This window comes from Eptesicus fuscus, chromosome 21, assembly GCF_027574615.1.
Source record: "Eptesicus fuscus isolate TK198812 chromosome 21, DD_ASM_mEF_20220401, whole genome shotgun sequence".
Lineage (NCBI taxonomy): Eukaryota > Metazoa > Chordata > Mammalia > Chiroptera > Vespertilionidae > Eptesicus > Eptesicus fuscus.
This window is the reverse complement of record NC_072493.1, coordinates 38469261-38483848: the sequence shown is the minus strand read 5'-3', so window position 1 is coordinate 38483848 and position 14588 is coordinate 38469261. Positions and strand designations below refer to the sequence as shown.

The 14588-nt window shown below is 52.4% G+C and overlaps 1 protein-coding gene across 2 annotated transcripts in view; it reads right to left on the bottom strand.

Annotated features, from left to right (window-relative positions):
* The window catches only part of LOC103303226 (glutamate receptor ionotropic, kainate 5), a 79632-nt gene that overhangs the window by 30639 nt on the left and 34405 nt on the right, over positions 1-14588 (bottom strand). For both annotated transcript variants that reach the window (XM_054710748.1, XM_008160232.3), the window contains exons 13-17: positions 13110-13223; positions 12851-12960; positions 12156-12329; positions 2783-2948; positions 1347-1572 (exon numbers count right to left, since the gene is read on the bottom strand). In XM_054710748.1, coding sequence (XP_054566723.1) covers positions 1347-1572; positions 2783-2948; positions 12156-12329; positions 12851-12960; positions 13110-13223 — 790 coding nt within the window. The remainder of the gene's footprint in view (positions 1-1346; positions 1573-2782; positions 2949-12155; positions 12330-12850; positions 12961-13109; positions 13224-14588) is intronic.

Here is a 14588-nt window from a genome sequence, read left to right as displayed (position 1 = left end):
TTTCCCTCTGCCTGGATGTTCCTCCTCTCAGTTCACTGAGGGCTCTGCTCACGTGGTATCTCCTCTGGGGGTCTTCTCTAACGGACTTTATTTAACACGACACCAAGCGCTCGTCTCCCTGTCAGTCCTTCCCCTTAATTTACTTCAGAGCAGTTGTCACCACCTGACATCACATTATAAAGCTGTGTTCACTGTCCGTTTGCTGTCTGTGCCCCTAGCAGAGGACAGGAGGGCGGAGCTTGCCAGCTCCCCACTGTGTTGTCCCAGCATCCAGCATCCAGCATCTGCCTGCACACGGCCGGGCAAAAGACGCCCAGCCACACCTCTCCTCTGCACGGCCCAACCCTGGACCACCTGTCTCCTTAAACCACCCTTGGGTCCCAAACACCACACGCCTACCCTCTCCTGTGCTCATTTCTTCATTCACTGCAATACTTCTTAAGCATCGACCAGTGCCAGGAACTCGGGATATGGGCGAGTGGGCTGCTTAACCTTTTGCACTTGGATGTCGAGTGTGACTCAACACGGTTAGCATTAGAATAAAGGAATTGAGAAAAAAGCAAGCGAGTGCAAAGGGTTAATATTTATTGGGCACCTACTATGTGCCAGAACCTTGGTTTACAGAAATGTATTCACGCCTCACAGTGATCCTGTGAGGCAGGTATTACCAGCCCCAGGGCAGGTGACACTGAAGCTGAGTTGGGGGGGCAGTGGGAGCAGGTATTTGAATCCAGGTCAGTGACTCCAGAGCCTGTCCCCACAAAGCACCAGGCCACACTGCTTGCCTGGCACAGCACCGACGCTGCTGCGAAGCAGCTAAGATTTGGGGTGACGTGTCAAACAGTAATATGTGACTATCGCAGCAGTCAGCAGCATATGAAAAGGTTTAAAAGCTAAAATGCCCACATTTGGTGGCAATATTGGTGGTGAACTTCCAGCACTGAGCCCCGGAAAACCATGTCTAAGTCTTGCTGGCCGATCCACCCATTCTTCTATCCTCCCTCCGCCCCCTCCCCGCAGCCAGCAGTATCCACCAGCCATTTTCTGAGCACCTGTTCTGAGGCAGGCTGTGGGTTTGGTGCAGAGAATCTGAAGTAATGAAACCAGGTCCTCACCCTCGAGGGACCCTGGAGCCATGTGGGAAGGCGCCAACCTCCTGCCATGTGCTGACCCGCACAGTCTCCCGCACTCCCCGCAGCCCTGCGGGGCTGGAACGCTGGCTCCGAGGCCCGTTTTCGCAGGTTGAGGGCACAGAGGCTCAGGAAGGTGATGTTACCTGCCCAAGGCCCACAGCAGACCCAGCCTGTGCCCGGCCTGCTTGCCAAGTCCCAGCCGCCGCCACATACCCAGCGGCATGCCGATGCCGTAGCCCTTGGTGTCGAGGAGGCCCCCGATCTGGGTGAGGTTGCAGTTGAGGCGCCGGTGGTACTCGTTCATGGTGGACTCGAGCAGGAAGGCATAGCGAGAGTTGAGGACGCGGGCGATGCCCTCCTCCGTGCTCTTGACGAACACGCTGGGCTGCTTCGACTGCATGTAGTTCCACATGCGCTGGTACGTCTGGTACCGTGAGTTCTGGACAGAGTGGCACAGGGGGAGCGGTGAGGGGCTTTCCACCCGCTGCCCTTCCCCTGAACCATGTCCCCTGCCCTCCAGCAAGTCTCCCTCAACCCCAGAGAGAGCGAGGAGAGCACAGGAAGACAGAGGAGAAGCCAGAGGAGAAGCCAGATGGACAGACGGCTCAAGGCGCGGTCCAAGACACCCCACACCCCCAGCCCAGTGAGACCCCCAAGGACCAAAGACTTGGGAAGAAGGGGCCACGGTCTATTTTTCAATACCAGCCCTGGCTTCCCAGTGCTCCCAGGCCTTACTCAGAGGACCCGGGAGTAGATGCTCAACCCTCAAATCTACCCGGGGCCCAGTCTGGCTCAGGAAGACCTGGTCCATGCTGAACAGGACAGCTTACTTCCTATGGGCCCGGCGGGAACCTTTTGGGAATGACTACTCCTGCCCCGACCCCTGACGCCCGCCCTCCTGCACTCACCTCTCCCTCTTTGATCTGAGGCCCAGACTCTGCTCTTCCTGGGTACCCCACAGACCCTGCCCCCTGGCTCGGCCACCTCCCAACCCTATTCCAATGGCCTGCCACCTGAGAGCTGGTCCCGCCACCCTCCTGAGAAACCTGGGAGCTCACCCCCTCCTCCTCTCCTGCTTACCCCCTCAGCCAGCGGCCACTGCCCAATCCAGCCTTCTCTCCAGCCCACTTGTCTAGCCCCACCTGCCCCAGAGGGAACATCCAGCTTTTAAAGGGGTCACCCCTCAATCATTCCCACATCCCCGCTTACAGGGTCTAATCTCAGCCCTACCCTGGCATTCGAGGCCTCTGCAGTCTCTCACCCAAACCTCCTCGCCAGGCTTGCTTTCCTTTTGATTTCTTCCCACCACCCAAGACGCATTGGAAGGGCCTTCCCTCTTCTCTGCCAGCCCATTTTGCCAGGCAGGCCTGACCCTAGCAGCCTCCAGGACCCCATTGGCCTGTCCAACACTGATCTGACATCGGGTCCCACACCTGCTTCCTTTCCCCTATTCCTTGGGTGAAAGTCCAGTTTCCCCAGCCAGACAGCAGACTACTCAAGAGAGTATGAGTGTGTCCTCTGCTCCCTGGCCTCCCCGACCTTCAGGACAATCAGGTCCTCTGACCCAGGAGGCCCCGCCCAGCCCCACTCTGAGCTGCTATGCATGGTGGGGACCCCAACACCAAGCCCAGACAGCTTCGGGGGCCCACCTGGAAGAAGGTCATGGTGGAGCCAGCGTGGATGGTGCCATACTCAATGTTGGTCTGGTCTGCCAGGTCGTCAGCCGACTCCACAGGCACCTCCATGCGCTGCACGGTGAGGAAGGCGGCCAGGTTGGCCGTGTAGGAGGAGATGATGATCAAGGTGAAGGCCCACCTGAGGGGTGGGAGGGGTGAGCTACAAGCTGGAGCCACCCTGCCCATGGCCATGGGCCCCATTGGTGGTGCCCCTCAGGGACCTGGCAGCTAGAAGGCTCGGTGACGGCTGATTAGTGGGAGACTGGGGGCCTAGATTCTGGAGCCAGACTCTCCAGGTTTAAATATCGCTTCCAGAGACTTCCCCTTCCAGATACAGGAGAATAAGGTGGTCTGGGAGTATTCTCCCACCAAGAAAAACCAGAAAACTAGCCCTAGCCGGTTTGGCTCAGTGGATAGAGCGTCGGCCTGTGGACTCAAGGGTCCCAGGTTCGATTCCGGTCAAGGGCATGTACCTTGGTTGCGGGCACATCCCCAGTAGGAGGTGTGCAGGAGGCAGCTGCTCGATGTTTCTCTCTCATCGATGTTTCTAACTCTATCCCTCTCCCTTCCTCTCTGTGAAGAATCAATAAAAATATATTTTTTTTAAAAAAGAAAAACCAGAAAACTAGACAGAATATAGAAAACCATTTAAATACATAGGACAACAGGCACCACAGGACTGTGATCCCTGAGGGAAAATAAATAAATGAAGCGAGCCTTGTCATTGCCAAGGCTGCTAGGTGGATTTAATCACAGACTGCCGTGCCAGGAAGGAAGGAAAGCCCAGTCTGGCAGTCTCGCTGAATTGTGGAGATGGAGATCAGAAATCAAGACGGCTGGGATTTGCGGGATAGAGAGCCCAAGGGGAGAGCTGCACAGAGAGGGTTCCAGAAGTCTCACGGGGTCCCCGTGAGTCTTTGGCTGAATATCAGTCTGTACGCACAGGGTGAAATTCCAGCAGCCCGACAGAACAACTTTCAAAGAGAGAACAATTCCCAGGGCTGAAAATCTTTTGAGCTCCCTCCAGTCAGAGTCGAAAGATCTCACTGGATTAATGAGACATTCAGAAGAGACCCCAAAGAAATAAAGTCACCTTAGCCCTAGAATAAAGGCCACGTTAGACCTGCCCCAAAAGAACAGGCCTGGAAAGGATAAAAATAGTCTAAAAGTAACTTAACTGCCTGCCAGAAAAAGTCCAAGACCTGTTTGAAGTGTACTTTCAACAATGTAAACAGTGTAAAATTCACAACGTGTGTCACCCAATAAAAAAATTACCAAATAGCCCTGGCTGGGTGGCTCAGTTGGAGCGTCATCTCATGCACCAAAAGGTTTCAGGTTTGCTCCCTGGTCGGGGTGTGTATGGGGGCAACTGATTGATGTTTCTCTCTCATATCAATGTTTCTCTCTTTCTCTCTCTCTCTCTCTCTCTCTCTCTCTCTCTCTCCTCTCTCTCTCTCTCTCCTCCCCATTCCTTTATCTCTCTCTAAAATCAATAAACATATCCTCGGGTGAGGCTTTAAAAAAATTACCAGATATACAAAAGCAAAGGAAACTGTAACCAAGAGTAAAATCACTCAATTGAAAAAGAGCCAGAATTGACAGAGATGACAAGGACATTAAACAGCTTTTATAAAAATGTTCAGAATGCTCAAGGATATAAATACAAACATGAATATAATGCAGAGAAAGGTGGGAGATATAAAACAGAAGTGAGTGGGACGTCTAGAAATGAAATATACGACACCTAAGAGGAAAATTTCAGTGGAAGGGATTACACAGATTAGATGCTGCAGCAGAAAGGAACAGGGAATTGGAAGAATGTGAAAGAATCTATCCAAAACGAAGCACAGAAAGGAAAAAATGACTGGCAATGAGCACGGAGCCTGAGGAATAATATCAAGTGACCTTACATATGTGGCTGGAGTCCCAGAAAGAGGAGAGACAAGGAATAACAGAAAAATACATATTTGAAGAAGTAATGGCCAAAATGTTTTTTCAAATTTGATGAAAACAAAGGTGCAGATTCAAGAAGCTCAATAAACCCTAGTAGAATAAAGAGACATACACACAAAACACATCAAGGCACATTATAAGCAACTAGAGGCCCAGTGCACGAAATTCATGCACGGGGGTGTGTGTCCCTCAGCCCAGCCTGCACCCTCTCCAATCTGGGATCGCTCTCACAATCTAGGACTGCTGGCTCCCAACTGCTCGCCTGCCTGCCTTTCTGATTGCCCCTAACCACTTCTTCCTGCCAGCCTGATCACCCCCTAACCACTCCCCTACCAGCCTGATTAATGCCTAACTGCTCCCCTGCTAGCCTGATTGCCCCTAACTGCCCACCCCTGCAGGCCTGGTCACCCCTAACTGCCCTCCCCTGCAGGCCTGGTGCCCCATAACTGCTCTCCCCTGCAGGCCTGGTCCCCCCAACTGCTCTCCCCTGCAGGCCTGGGTCCCCCCTCAACTGCCCTTCCCTGCAGGTCTGGTCGTCCCCAAATTCCCTCCTCTGCCAGCCTGGTCACCCCTAACTGCCCTCCCCTGCAGGCTTGATCGCCCACAACTGTCCTCCCTTGCAGGCCTGGTCCCTCCTAACTGCCTTCCCCTGCTGGCCATCTTGTGTCCACATGGGGGCAGCCATCTTTGATGATATGGGGGTAGCCATCTTGTGTGTTGGAGTGATGGTCAATTTGCATATTACTATTTTATTATATAGGATTGCTGAAAACCAGTGATAAAGAGAACATCTAAAGAGCAGCCATGAGTGGGGAAATATATTACACACAGAGAATCAAAGATAAGCGTGACAGGCTTCTTGTCAGGAAGTGTGCAAGCCAGAAGGCAATGCCACAACACGCTGAAAGGAAAACAACCTGCCAACCTAGAATTCCATGTTCAGAAAAAAGACCCTTCAAAGAATAAAACACACTAGTGAATTTTTCATGCAAACAAAAGCTTGGAGAACTAACTGCTAGCAGACCTGCACTTTAAGAAATGTTAAAGAAGTTCTTTAGGTAAAAGGAAAACTCTAGATGGAAATTTGGAAGTATATAAAGGCATGAAGAGCATCAGAAATGGTAGATGTGTGGGTAAATATAAAAGACATATTCCTCATTTTAAAAATTTCTCTAAAAGACATTAACGGTTGAAGTAAACACACACACACACACACACACACACACACACACACACACACAGCTAATGTACTGGGGGTTCGCAAAGTAAGTAGAAGTAAAAACATGACAGCGGTAGCTCAGAGGATGGGAGGGAGTTACGAAAGGAAGTACATTGTTGTAAGGGTCTGACATCTGTGAAGTGGGATAATGTTACCTGAGAGTAGTTTGTAATAATAAAAGATGCATATAGTAAACCCAGAGCAACTACTAAGAAAAATAAAACAAATAAGTATAATAAGTCAAAAGCAGGCATAAAGCAGAATTTTTTAAATCTCAATAAATCCAAAAGCAGGGAGGAAAAAGAGAAATGGGAACAAAGAACAGATGGGACAAATAGAAGAAAAACAGTAAGCTGGCAGATTTAAACCTGACCATACCAACAATTACAAGAAAGGTCTCAATCAGGGGTTGGCAAGCTATGGCCCACAGGCCAAATCTGGCTGGCCATCTGTTTTGGTACACAGGATAGGAATAGTTTTCACATTTTAAAATAATTTAAAAGACAGCAAAAGAAGTGTCATATATCATGACACATGACATATAAAATCCAAATTGTAGTGTCAGTGTCCATAAATAAAGATTTATTGGAACACAGCCACACTCACTCATTTGTGTATTGTCTAAGGCTGCTTTCACACTGCAATCAGAGTTGAATAGTTACGACAGAGACTGCATGGCCAGCAAAGCCTAAAATATTTACAATCTGGCCTGATAAAGAAAAAGTTTGCCAATCCCTGCTCCAGGGCCTAAATATAATACATAGTGAGGTTGGAAGTGACAGGATGGGGAAAAGATATACTATGCAAACACTAAGCATAAGAAAGCATAGCTATATCAATATTAAAGGTAACTTCAGAACAAGGACTGTTACCAGGAATAAACAGGGACATTATAATGAGAAAGAGATCAATTCATCATTGTTATGTCTAACAATCCTAAACACTTACACATCTACTTATAGAGCTTCAAAATTCATGGAGCAAAAACTGATACAACTAAAAAGAAAAATAGATACAATTTCTCCACAATTATAGGTGGAGATTTCAACACGCCTCTCTCAATAATTGCCAGAACAAGTAGACAGAAAATCAGCAAGGACGCAGACGACTTGAATAACGCTATCAGCCTACTGGCCCTGACTGCCATTTACAGAACACTGCCCTGCCCACAGCACCTTCTATGCAAGTGCACACAGAATAGCTACCAGGAAAGACGGTACGTGGAGCCACAAAACAAGTCTCAATAAATTTCAAAGGAGTAAAATCCTACAGAGAATGTTCTCTGACCACAATGGAACTAAACTAGAAATCAATAACAGAGCTCTGGAAAATCCCCAAATCTGGCTCCATGCCCGCCAAGCTGCGTGACCTGGGACTCACCAGTGAGGTAAGTACAACTGTGGGCCCCTCCTCACAGGGCTGTTGAGTTACATCTGTGCAACTGTGTGCTCTCACTGTCCTGGTGACTCAGAACTGACTCGGGGAAAGAGGTGCCCACTGGCCTGCCTACGGGACCAAAGGGCAGTCAGTCCTTCTGATCTGGCCCTCTCTGTCCTACTACCTGGGAGAGAGGCCAGGCGTCCTGCAGATGGTACAGCTCTGTGGGGCCTGAGAGGGCCTCCCAGGCCACACCTCCTCCAGCAGATAATATTGAAAACAGCCCTGGCCCAGTTGGTCGGGCCTAGGTTGCTGGTTTGATTCCAGGTCAGGGCACATGCCCTGGTTGCGGGCTCGACGCCCCCACCCCTGTAGAAGGCAGCAAATCGATGCTGCGCTCTCACATCAGTGTTTCTCCCTCTCCCTTCCTCTCTCTAAAAATCAATAAACTATTCTTAAAAATAAAAATAATAATAATAATAATAATGAAAACAGCAGCTGCTCTTTGCTGAGCACACTTTCACAGCACTGTGTAAGGCACTGGAGAGGAGGATAAGAGAAGAATAATACAGCCTCCTGCAAACCAAAACCAAAACCCAACACGCACAGACCCAGTCTGATACCTCCTCTCCGAAACCAACTCTCTCCAAACCCACCCCACGGGGCAATGTTGTTATTCATGTAAGACAAAGTTATTTAGTGCCCGGCAGACACCAGGACCACCTAGACCCTGAAAATACAGCGTGGCTGACTGGGGGTGGGATCGGGGTGGGTGAGAAGAAGGGACCACTCACCGAGACAGAGCAGGGGAGCCGATGGGCAGTTTGATTTTGGAGTAAGGATGTGAGCTCTGTTTTGGACAAGTTGAGTTTTGAGGAGGCCATCGGGCACCCCAGCGGGGGTGGTAATACGGCCCCGGAAGCTCAGGGCAGTGGTCCCCCCGCAGAAGGTGCTTGTTTAGGTGTGGAGCACTCTGGTGGTCGAAATGACGGAGGGGCCCCTGGTGTCAGCGGCCAAGATCAGGTGTCTGACAATGCAGCCCAGTCTCCACAACAGGGAAAATCCGCCCGTGATTATCTGAACCCATCTCCTCGGTACATAAAAACCAAAGTACTTTTACATGGTTACAATAGAAACTGGGATTTCTAAATTTTTAAAAAATCCTCACTCGAGGATATTTTCCCATTGATTTTTTTTTGAAAGAGTAAAGGGAAGGGGAGAGACACAGAGAGAGAAACATCGACTGGTTGCCTCCCACATGAGCCCCAACCGAGGCACGTGCCCTTGACCAGAATCGAACCCGGGACCTTACAGTTCATAGGCTACGCTCTATCCACTGAGGGTAAAACTGAAATTTCTAAAAATGCACCTATTACTTAAATTGAGGAAGAACTTGGTGCTGCTTTGTTTGAAACTTTGCCAAGAACTGCTCACCATTTGGGGAAATTGCATCTCTGACAGCACAGCCCTGCTCGTGGTACCTGAGTCACCAAGTCAAGACACTGGGACCAGCTGCATCCATAAACCGCCACCTTCACGTTTGTATCTGTACAAATGCACTCATTCACCGACTATTTCACAGTGTCGTCTCAGGGGTTGACATAATTCTATTAAATGGCCTCACTTCTGTGACTACACATGCGCATTACACATAGGCACCTGACTGCTGCAGCCAGTCTTCTCACATCGTCCGACCCAGGCGATTAGGCATCGATAGCCGGCTGCTTTATCATAAATCACTTCCCCTTTTCTCCTTCTGTATTACAATTAGGGTGTTTTATTGATTTGGTAAATCACATATATAGGTAGATAGATTATCCTTGACATTCATTGGGGTGGGAAAGGGGATGTTACAGAACATTTGTTGTAAACAGGGCGTCACTGATGAGGAGGGAGGGAATCCGTGAGATGCAAAGGGTGAAATGAAACAGGATCCAAAGACGCAGGTGGAAACTGGAAGGAATCAGCAAAGGGTTCCTAGGAGGAAGATGGCGAAGAGGGGGTATTGGGCATATCAATAAAGGGGTCCCGTGTGACCCCGGTGGAAATCCAGATACGGCTAGACCTGAAGTTTGGGGGCTTCTTGCCAAGAGGGCATGAGGAAAGGGCAACTGGACCTGAGGAGGAGCTGAGGACAATGGCACAGGAGCAGCCAAAGGCACGCCTGGGAGCCCACCTAGGTGGACTGATGAGAAAGTAGGAAAGAGGAAAATCCAAGGACTCATGTCCTGGGAGTGACCGCGGGAGAGCCTGACCGCTGAGTCAGCTCAGAAACTGACTTCCGCGGCGGAGCTGTGCTGAATGCTGACCAGCCCTTGGGTGTGGCCATAGGTGGCTGTGGCCCCACCGGACACTAGTGTCGAGGAGCTCCGGCAGCGGGTTCTGGACCAGTTGCTGCTGTTGAGGTGGCAGCCAAGTCTGACAGGGTACTGGCACCTGCGCCGACCACCCCGCCACTGGCCCTGCCTGCCCAACCATCGGGCCAGGGTCACTTTTGAAGATTAATAACTACCTGTTGAAACATCTTTTGAACGAGCCAATGTGTGGGAGGACTCGGGGTGAAATGAGAGTGAGCCAGGTCAAAGGCCCCAGGGAGGGAGGGTGTGACTGGGAGCCTCCTGGGGACAGCGATGGGCAGGGGCAGGGACTGCCCAGCTGGAGAAGCCAAAATGGCCAGCAAAGAGGAGGTCCCTGATTCCCCGCCAGACCTGGGACGAGGTCTCACGCCCTCTCAGCCACCTCCTCACACACGTGCCTCCCCAGGCCTGTGTGGAGTGCGCCTCCCTCTCCGTGGCATGGAAGCCTCTGTTTCAGCCTTTAAGACTCAGCCTGTCACCTCCTCAGACGGACCCTTCCCCCCCTCCCCCAGCACCCCGCTCTCTACTGCTCTCTCCCTGCATCAGGTTAGGTTCCTCACTACCACAGCGTACGTGCGTCTCATACGTCATTACACTGAAAGTGTTAATGAATTTCACTCGGGGTGCACTGTAGGCAGAAGGAAGCCCCCCTCGCAAGATGTCTACACCCCAATCCCTGGAGCTTGTATGTTCCCTCACAGTGTAAATGGGTCTTTGCAGATGTGATGAAGTTAAGGGTCTGGATATGGGGACATAACCCTGGATTGGCCAGGTGGGCGCAGTGAAATCTCAGCGGAAGGAGGAGGTCAGAGACAGAGAGAGAGACTTGAAGATGTTGGCTCTGGCTTTGAAGATGGAGGCAGGGGTCACGGGCCAAAGCATGCAGGTGGCTCCTAAACGCTAGAAAAGGCAAGGAGATGGGCTCTCCCCGGAGCCTCCAGAAGAACCGGCCTGCGTACACCTTGATTTTAGTCAGTGAGATCCATTTCAAACTGCTGACCTCCAGAACCTTATGTTGCTTTAAGCCATTAAATTTGTGATTTTTGCAGGAGCACTAGGAAACAAATACAGAGTAGAAGACTTGAAAAGAAGCAAATCCCAAAGGCTGGGAAAAAGCCATCAGTACTCAAAAGTTTCGAAGACAGTGGACCAAATGAATGGCAAACAAGGCCCTGTGGTAGTTAGTCCCTCTTAGTTGGGAGAGAGAAACACCTGCTACCATTACGGTTAGTCTTGAATTAAACAAGTTGGGAATTAGACAATATCTTTGGCACATACTCTTGGCATGAAATATGACGTCCCTGTGTTTATGTATCTGTTTACTTGTTTATTCTCAGCTCTTGTTTACTCTTCACCCGAGTGCCTGACCGAGTGCCTGTTTGTGCAGGAATTCTGACTGACAGGAGGTGAGGAAGAGGCGCTCCGTGAGAAGGCCTGATGCCTGGGACTGACCTGGAGGAGTCACCAGCAGGCTAGGGAGCAGGGCTGGGCTCAGGCAGCCCAAGGGCTGGCTGGTGTGAGTGGCACCAGGGCCGGCTTGGCCCTGCCCAGCCCTGCCTCTAGCCGAATGCATGCTCTGTAGTAAATCACTCCTTCTCTCTGGGTCTGCCTTCTAACAAGCCAGGAGAACACTCTCTTTCCTAAGCATTCTCCTCGGTTTTCTGTGGGTCTAATGAGGGGAAGGAGGTGAGAAGAGTTATATGATCTGCAACGAAGTCCAGGTGCTACTTGGAAGACGGGCCGCAAACTCGAGTGCTTATGGAGGCCAGGCCAGACGTGACCGGAGGGGGCGAGGGGACGAGGCCGAAGGAACAGACAGCAACGCCAGGTGGAAATGCCAGCTGAGCGCCACCAGAGCTGAATTTTCTAGAAGAAAAATCTGGATTTGTGAGTGAGTTTGCCCAATGTTTAAATGGTGCCAACTAATTTTTAAAAAATTTAAACTGTGAGCCAGACACCATAAGTTGATGTCTGCTCTCTGACCTGTAGCTTCTCAGAACTTGTCCAAGCTACCGGCTCCCCATAGGACTTGAGGGACCAGGTGTCCCTGTCTGGGCCTTGGCCTCAGGACAGTGAAGGATGTCCTGGCTCAAGGATTCTGTCTCTGTGATCGCCAGAGCAACATCTGAGACAGCGACAGCACTGGTACCACTCTGATCGTGACCCCTCATGTCAGCAGAAGCACTTTTCTGTAATAGCCTCACTGAATCCTTACACCCTGAGCCATGGGCGTTCTGATCCCCATTTTCCAGATGAGGAGACTGAGGCATGCAGAGGAAATATGGCCTATCCAAGGTCACACAGTTAGTGAGTGGCAGAACTGGGGCTCAGCTCTCCCCACCCCATTCCCTGGCACACAGCTGGCAGTGGGGACCAAGGATCCAACCAGGCCTCAGAGTGACCCCTCCCAGTCCCAGGCGGCAGACAGAAAGCCTCTCACCAGACTCCGCTGACGCAGCGAGTGGACAGCGCCCGGGGCATGATCTCCGAGCCCTGCTGCATGAAGCCCCCGACGGGGAACCAGAGGCTGTTGCCCAGCGTGTACTGGTTCTCTAGGATGTGGGAGCGCGCCCGCAGGCATGGGTGTGGGTTGTACCACTCGTAGGGGCTCAGCCTGCAGAGAGACGTGGTGGGGGAGGATGAAGGCGGCCGAAGGTGGGGGGAGAAAAAAGAGAGAAACAGGAACGAGACAGAGCAACGTGATCAGGAGAGATGGGGGACAGACAGGAAACGGAGGGAAAAGAGACCAAGATACGAACAGAGAGACACACACACGAGAAGAGGTGGGAAGAGAAACACATTGAGGGGGGGGGGGGCAGAGAGACACACACCGAGATGGAGAGACGCAGAGAAGAGGCAGAAAGAGACACAGAGAGAGAGACGCAGGGTAACAGAAAGACAGAAAGAATGGGAAGGGGAGCGGCCCAAAGAGAGGGCCACAGAGCAAGTCAGAGCCACAGGGTGAAATGCAGAATCAGGGCCAGGACGGGAGAAGGGAGGGTGCGGGGAATCCCAGGCCCCCGGTGGAGGCCAAGGATGGTGCAGACAGAGGACAGAATGTGCAGGTCAATTCGTGGGCCCCGGCTCAGGCCTCCTCCCTGCCCCCTCTTCCCAGGCAGCAGGCAGTGGGCTCACCTGGCAGCCAGGAACAGGATGCAGCTGACGGCCAGGTAGGCAAGAAGCATGAAGAGCCACACAGCAGGGGAGAAGGGGTCCAGGAAGGAGAAGTAGCCAGGCTTGCGCCCCTGTGGGGAGAGGGAGTGAGACCCCGAGCCACCCTGACCTGAGCTGAATGCCAACCCCTGCTCCCCACCGCCAGCAGCCCATGAGCCCAACTGGCCCTGCCCAGGTCCAGCCCCTGCCTCCAGCCTCCGTGTCTCCACGGGAACCGTACCATGTGCACTCGGTAGAGGATGCTGATCCCCAGGGTCATGAAGGGTTTGGAGAAGTCGATGACCTTTTCCCGCTCGGCTGTGATGGTGAATGCAGCCACAGCCAGGTCTGCCTTCTGCTGAGGGGAAGCAGGGCGGGGCAGAGGGTGGGTAGGGAGACGGATGGGCAGTCAGGGAGAAATGCACAGAGAGCAACTAAGAGAGAATATCAGAAGCCGAATGAGGCCAGGAGACGAGGACAGGACGGGGCAGGAGCCTGGACCCTCGTCACCCCACGTCTGCTGGAAGAAGCTCCTGTGGCCTGTTTCCTGCCCGGCTGCCCTGCCCCATTCAGTCCTTCCCACCCCTGTCAAGTTCATCACTAACGTGCTGCTTAATAAAACCTGCCGCTGACCCTCACCCCCCACTCCGGGGTCCTGGAGAGAACCGGGGATTGAAGTTGAGATGCCTGCACGCCGACCCACTCAGGACCCTCTGGGGGCCTTGGCTTCTTCTGTCTTAGTTCAACAGGCAACATCTGTCACATGCTTCCTCTGCCAGGCTCCATGCCAGACAGCACTGCATAGAGACCACCCCATGTACTTCTCCCACCGGCTCCCTCAGGGCCACTACTAGCTCTGTTCTGTGGATGGGGAAACTGAGTCTCAGAGGGGCAAAGGCACTAGCGAGTAAAGACAAGGGCTATCACCTCTACTCTCCTGCCCCTGGGGGGCACTAGCAGCAGGTCCAGTGCCCAGCTCAACTGAGATCCTGACTTCGGGAGAGTGGAGCCTGGGGTCCAGGTCTGACATGGGGAATGGTGGGGGTGCGGCCGGGTGAGACAGAGAGAAGGTTGGGCTGGCATACCTGGAATCTCTGCTCCAAAAGGGCTATCTCGCTCTGGCCCAAGTGGACATTAGCTGGCCTTTGGCTGTGAGCAGACACAGGCTGGGGAAAAAAACCTGGCACTTCTCATACCCTCCCCTCACCCCCCAGAGACACGCACACACACACACCCTGCACATGTGAGCACTGTGCATGGTCATGTCTGCACCACCACCACTGTGAGCTCACCATGCCATACCCACACAGGCTGACCAGTGACGCACCGCCCACACAGACGCAGGCAGACAGATGCACGCCCTGTACACAAGTGTGGGGAGGAGTGGAGACACACGGGAGAGCAGGCATTGCCAGAGGCATCGCGCCCATTACTCGCACACGTGGCCCTCACATGCGTACATACATGACAGCCCAAGCAGGGCAGGGGGCTGGGAAGGACCAGGTGCGGAGCAGGGATCCCCAGCTTTGCCCTGAGCTCTGGGTGACTTCAGGAAGGGGCTTCTACATCTATGGGCCTCTGTAAAATGGAGGTGAGGCCTGGGACCCAGCTCCCAGGATGTCCCTTCCAGGCATAATGACTCCAAGCAGAGACCTCCCTCTGGGGCTGAACTAAGAGTCAAGGTCCTGGACCACTGGCCCCAGGGCGATATGCACTCAGC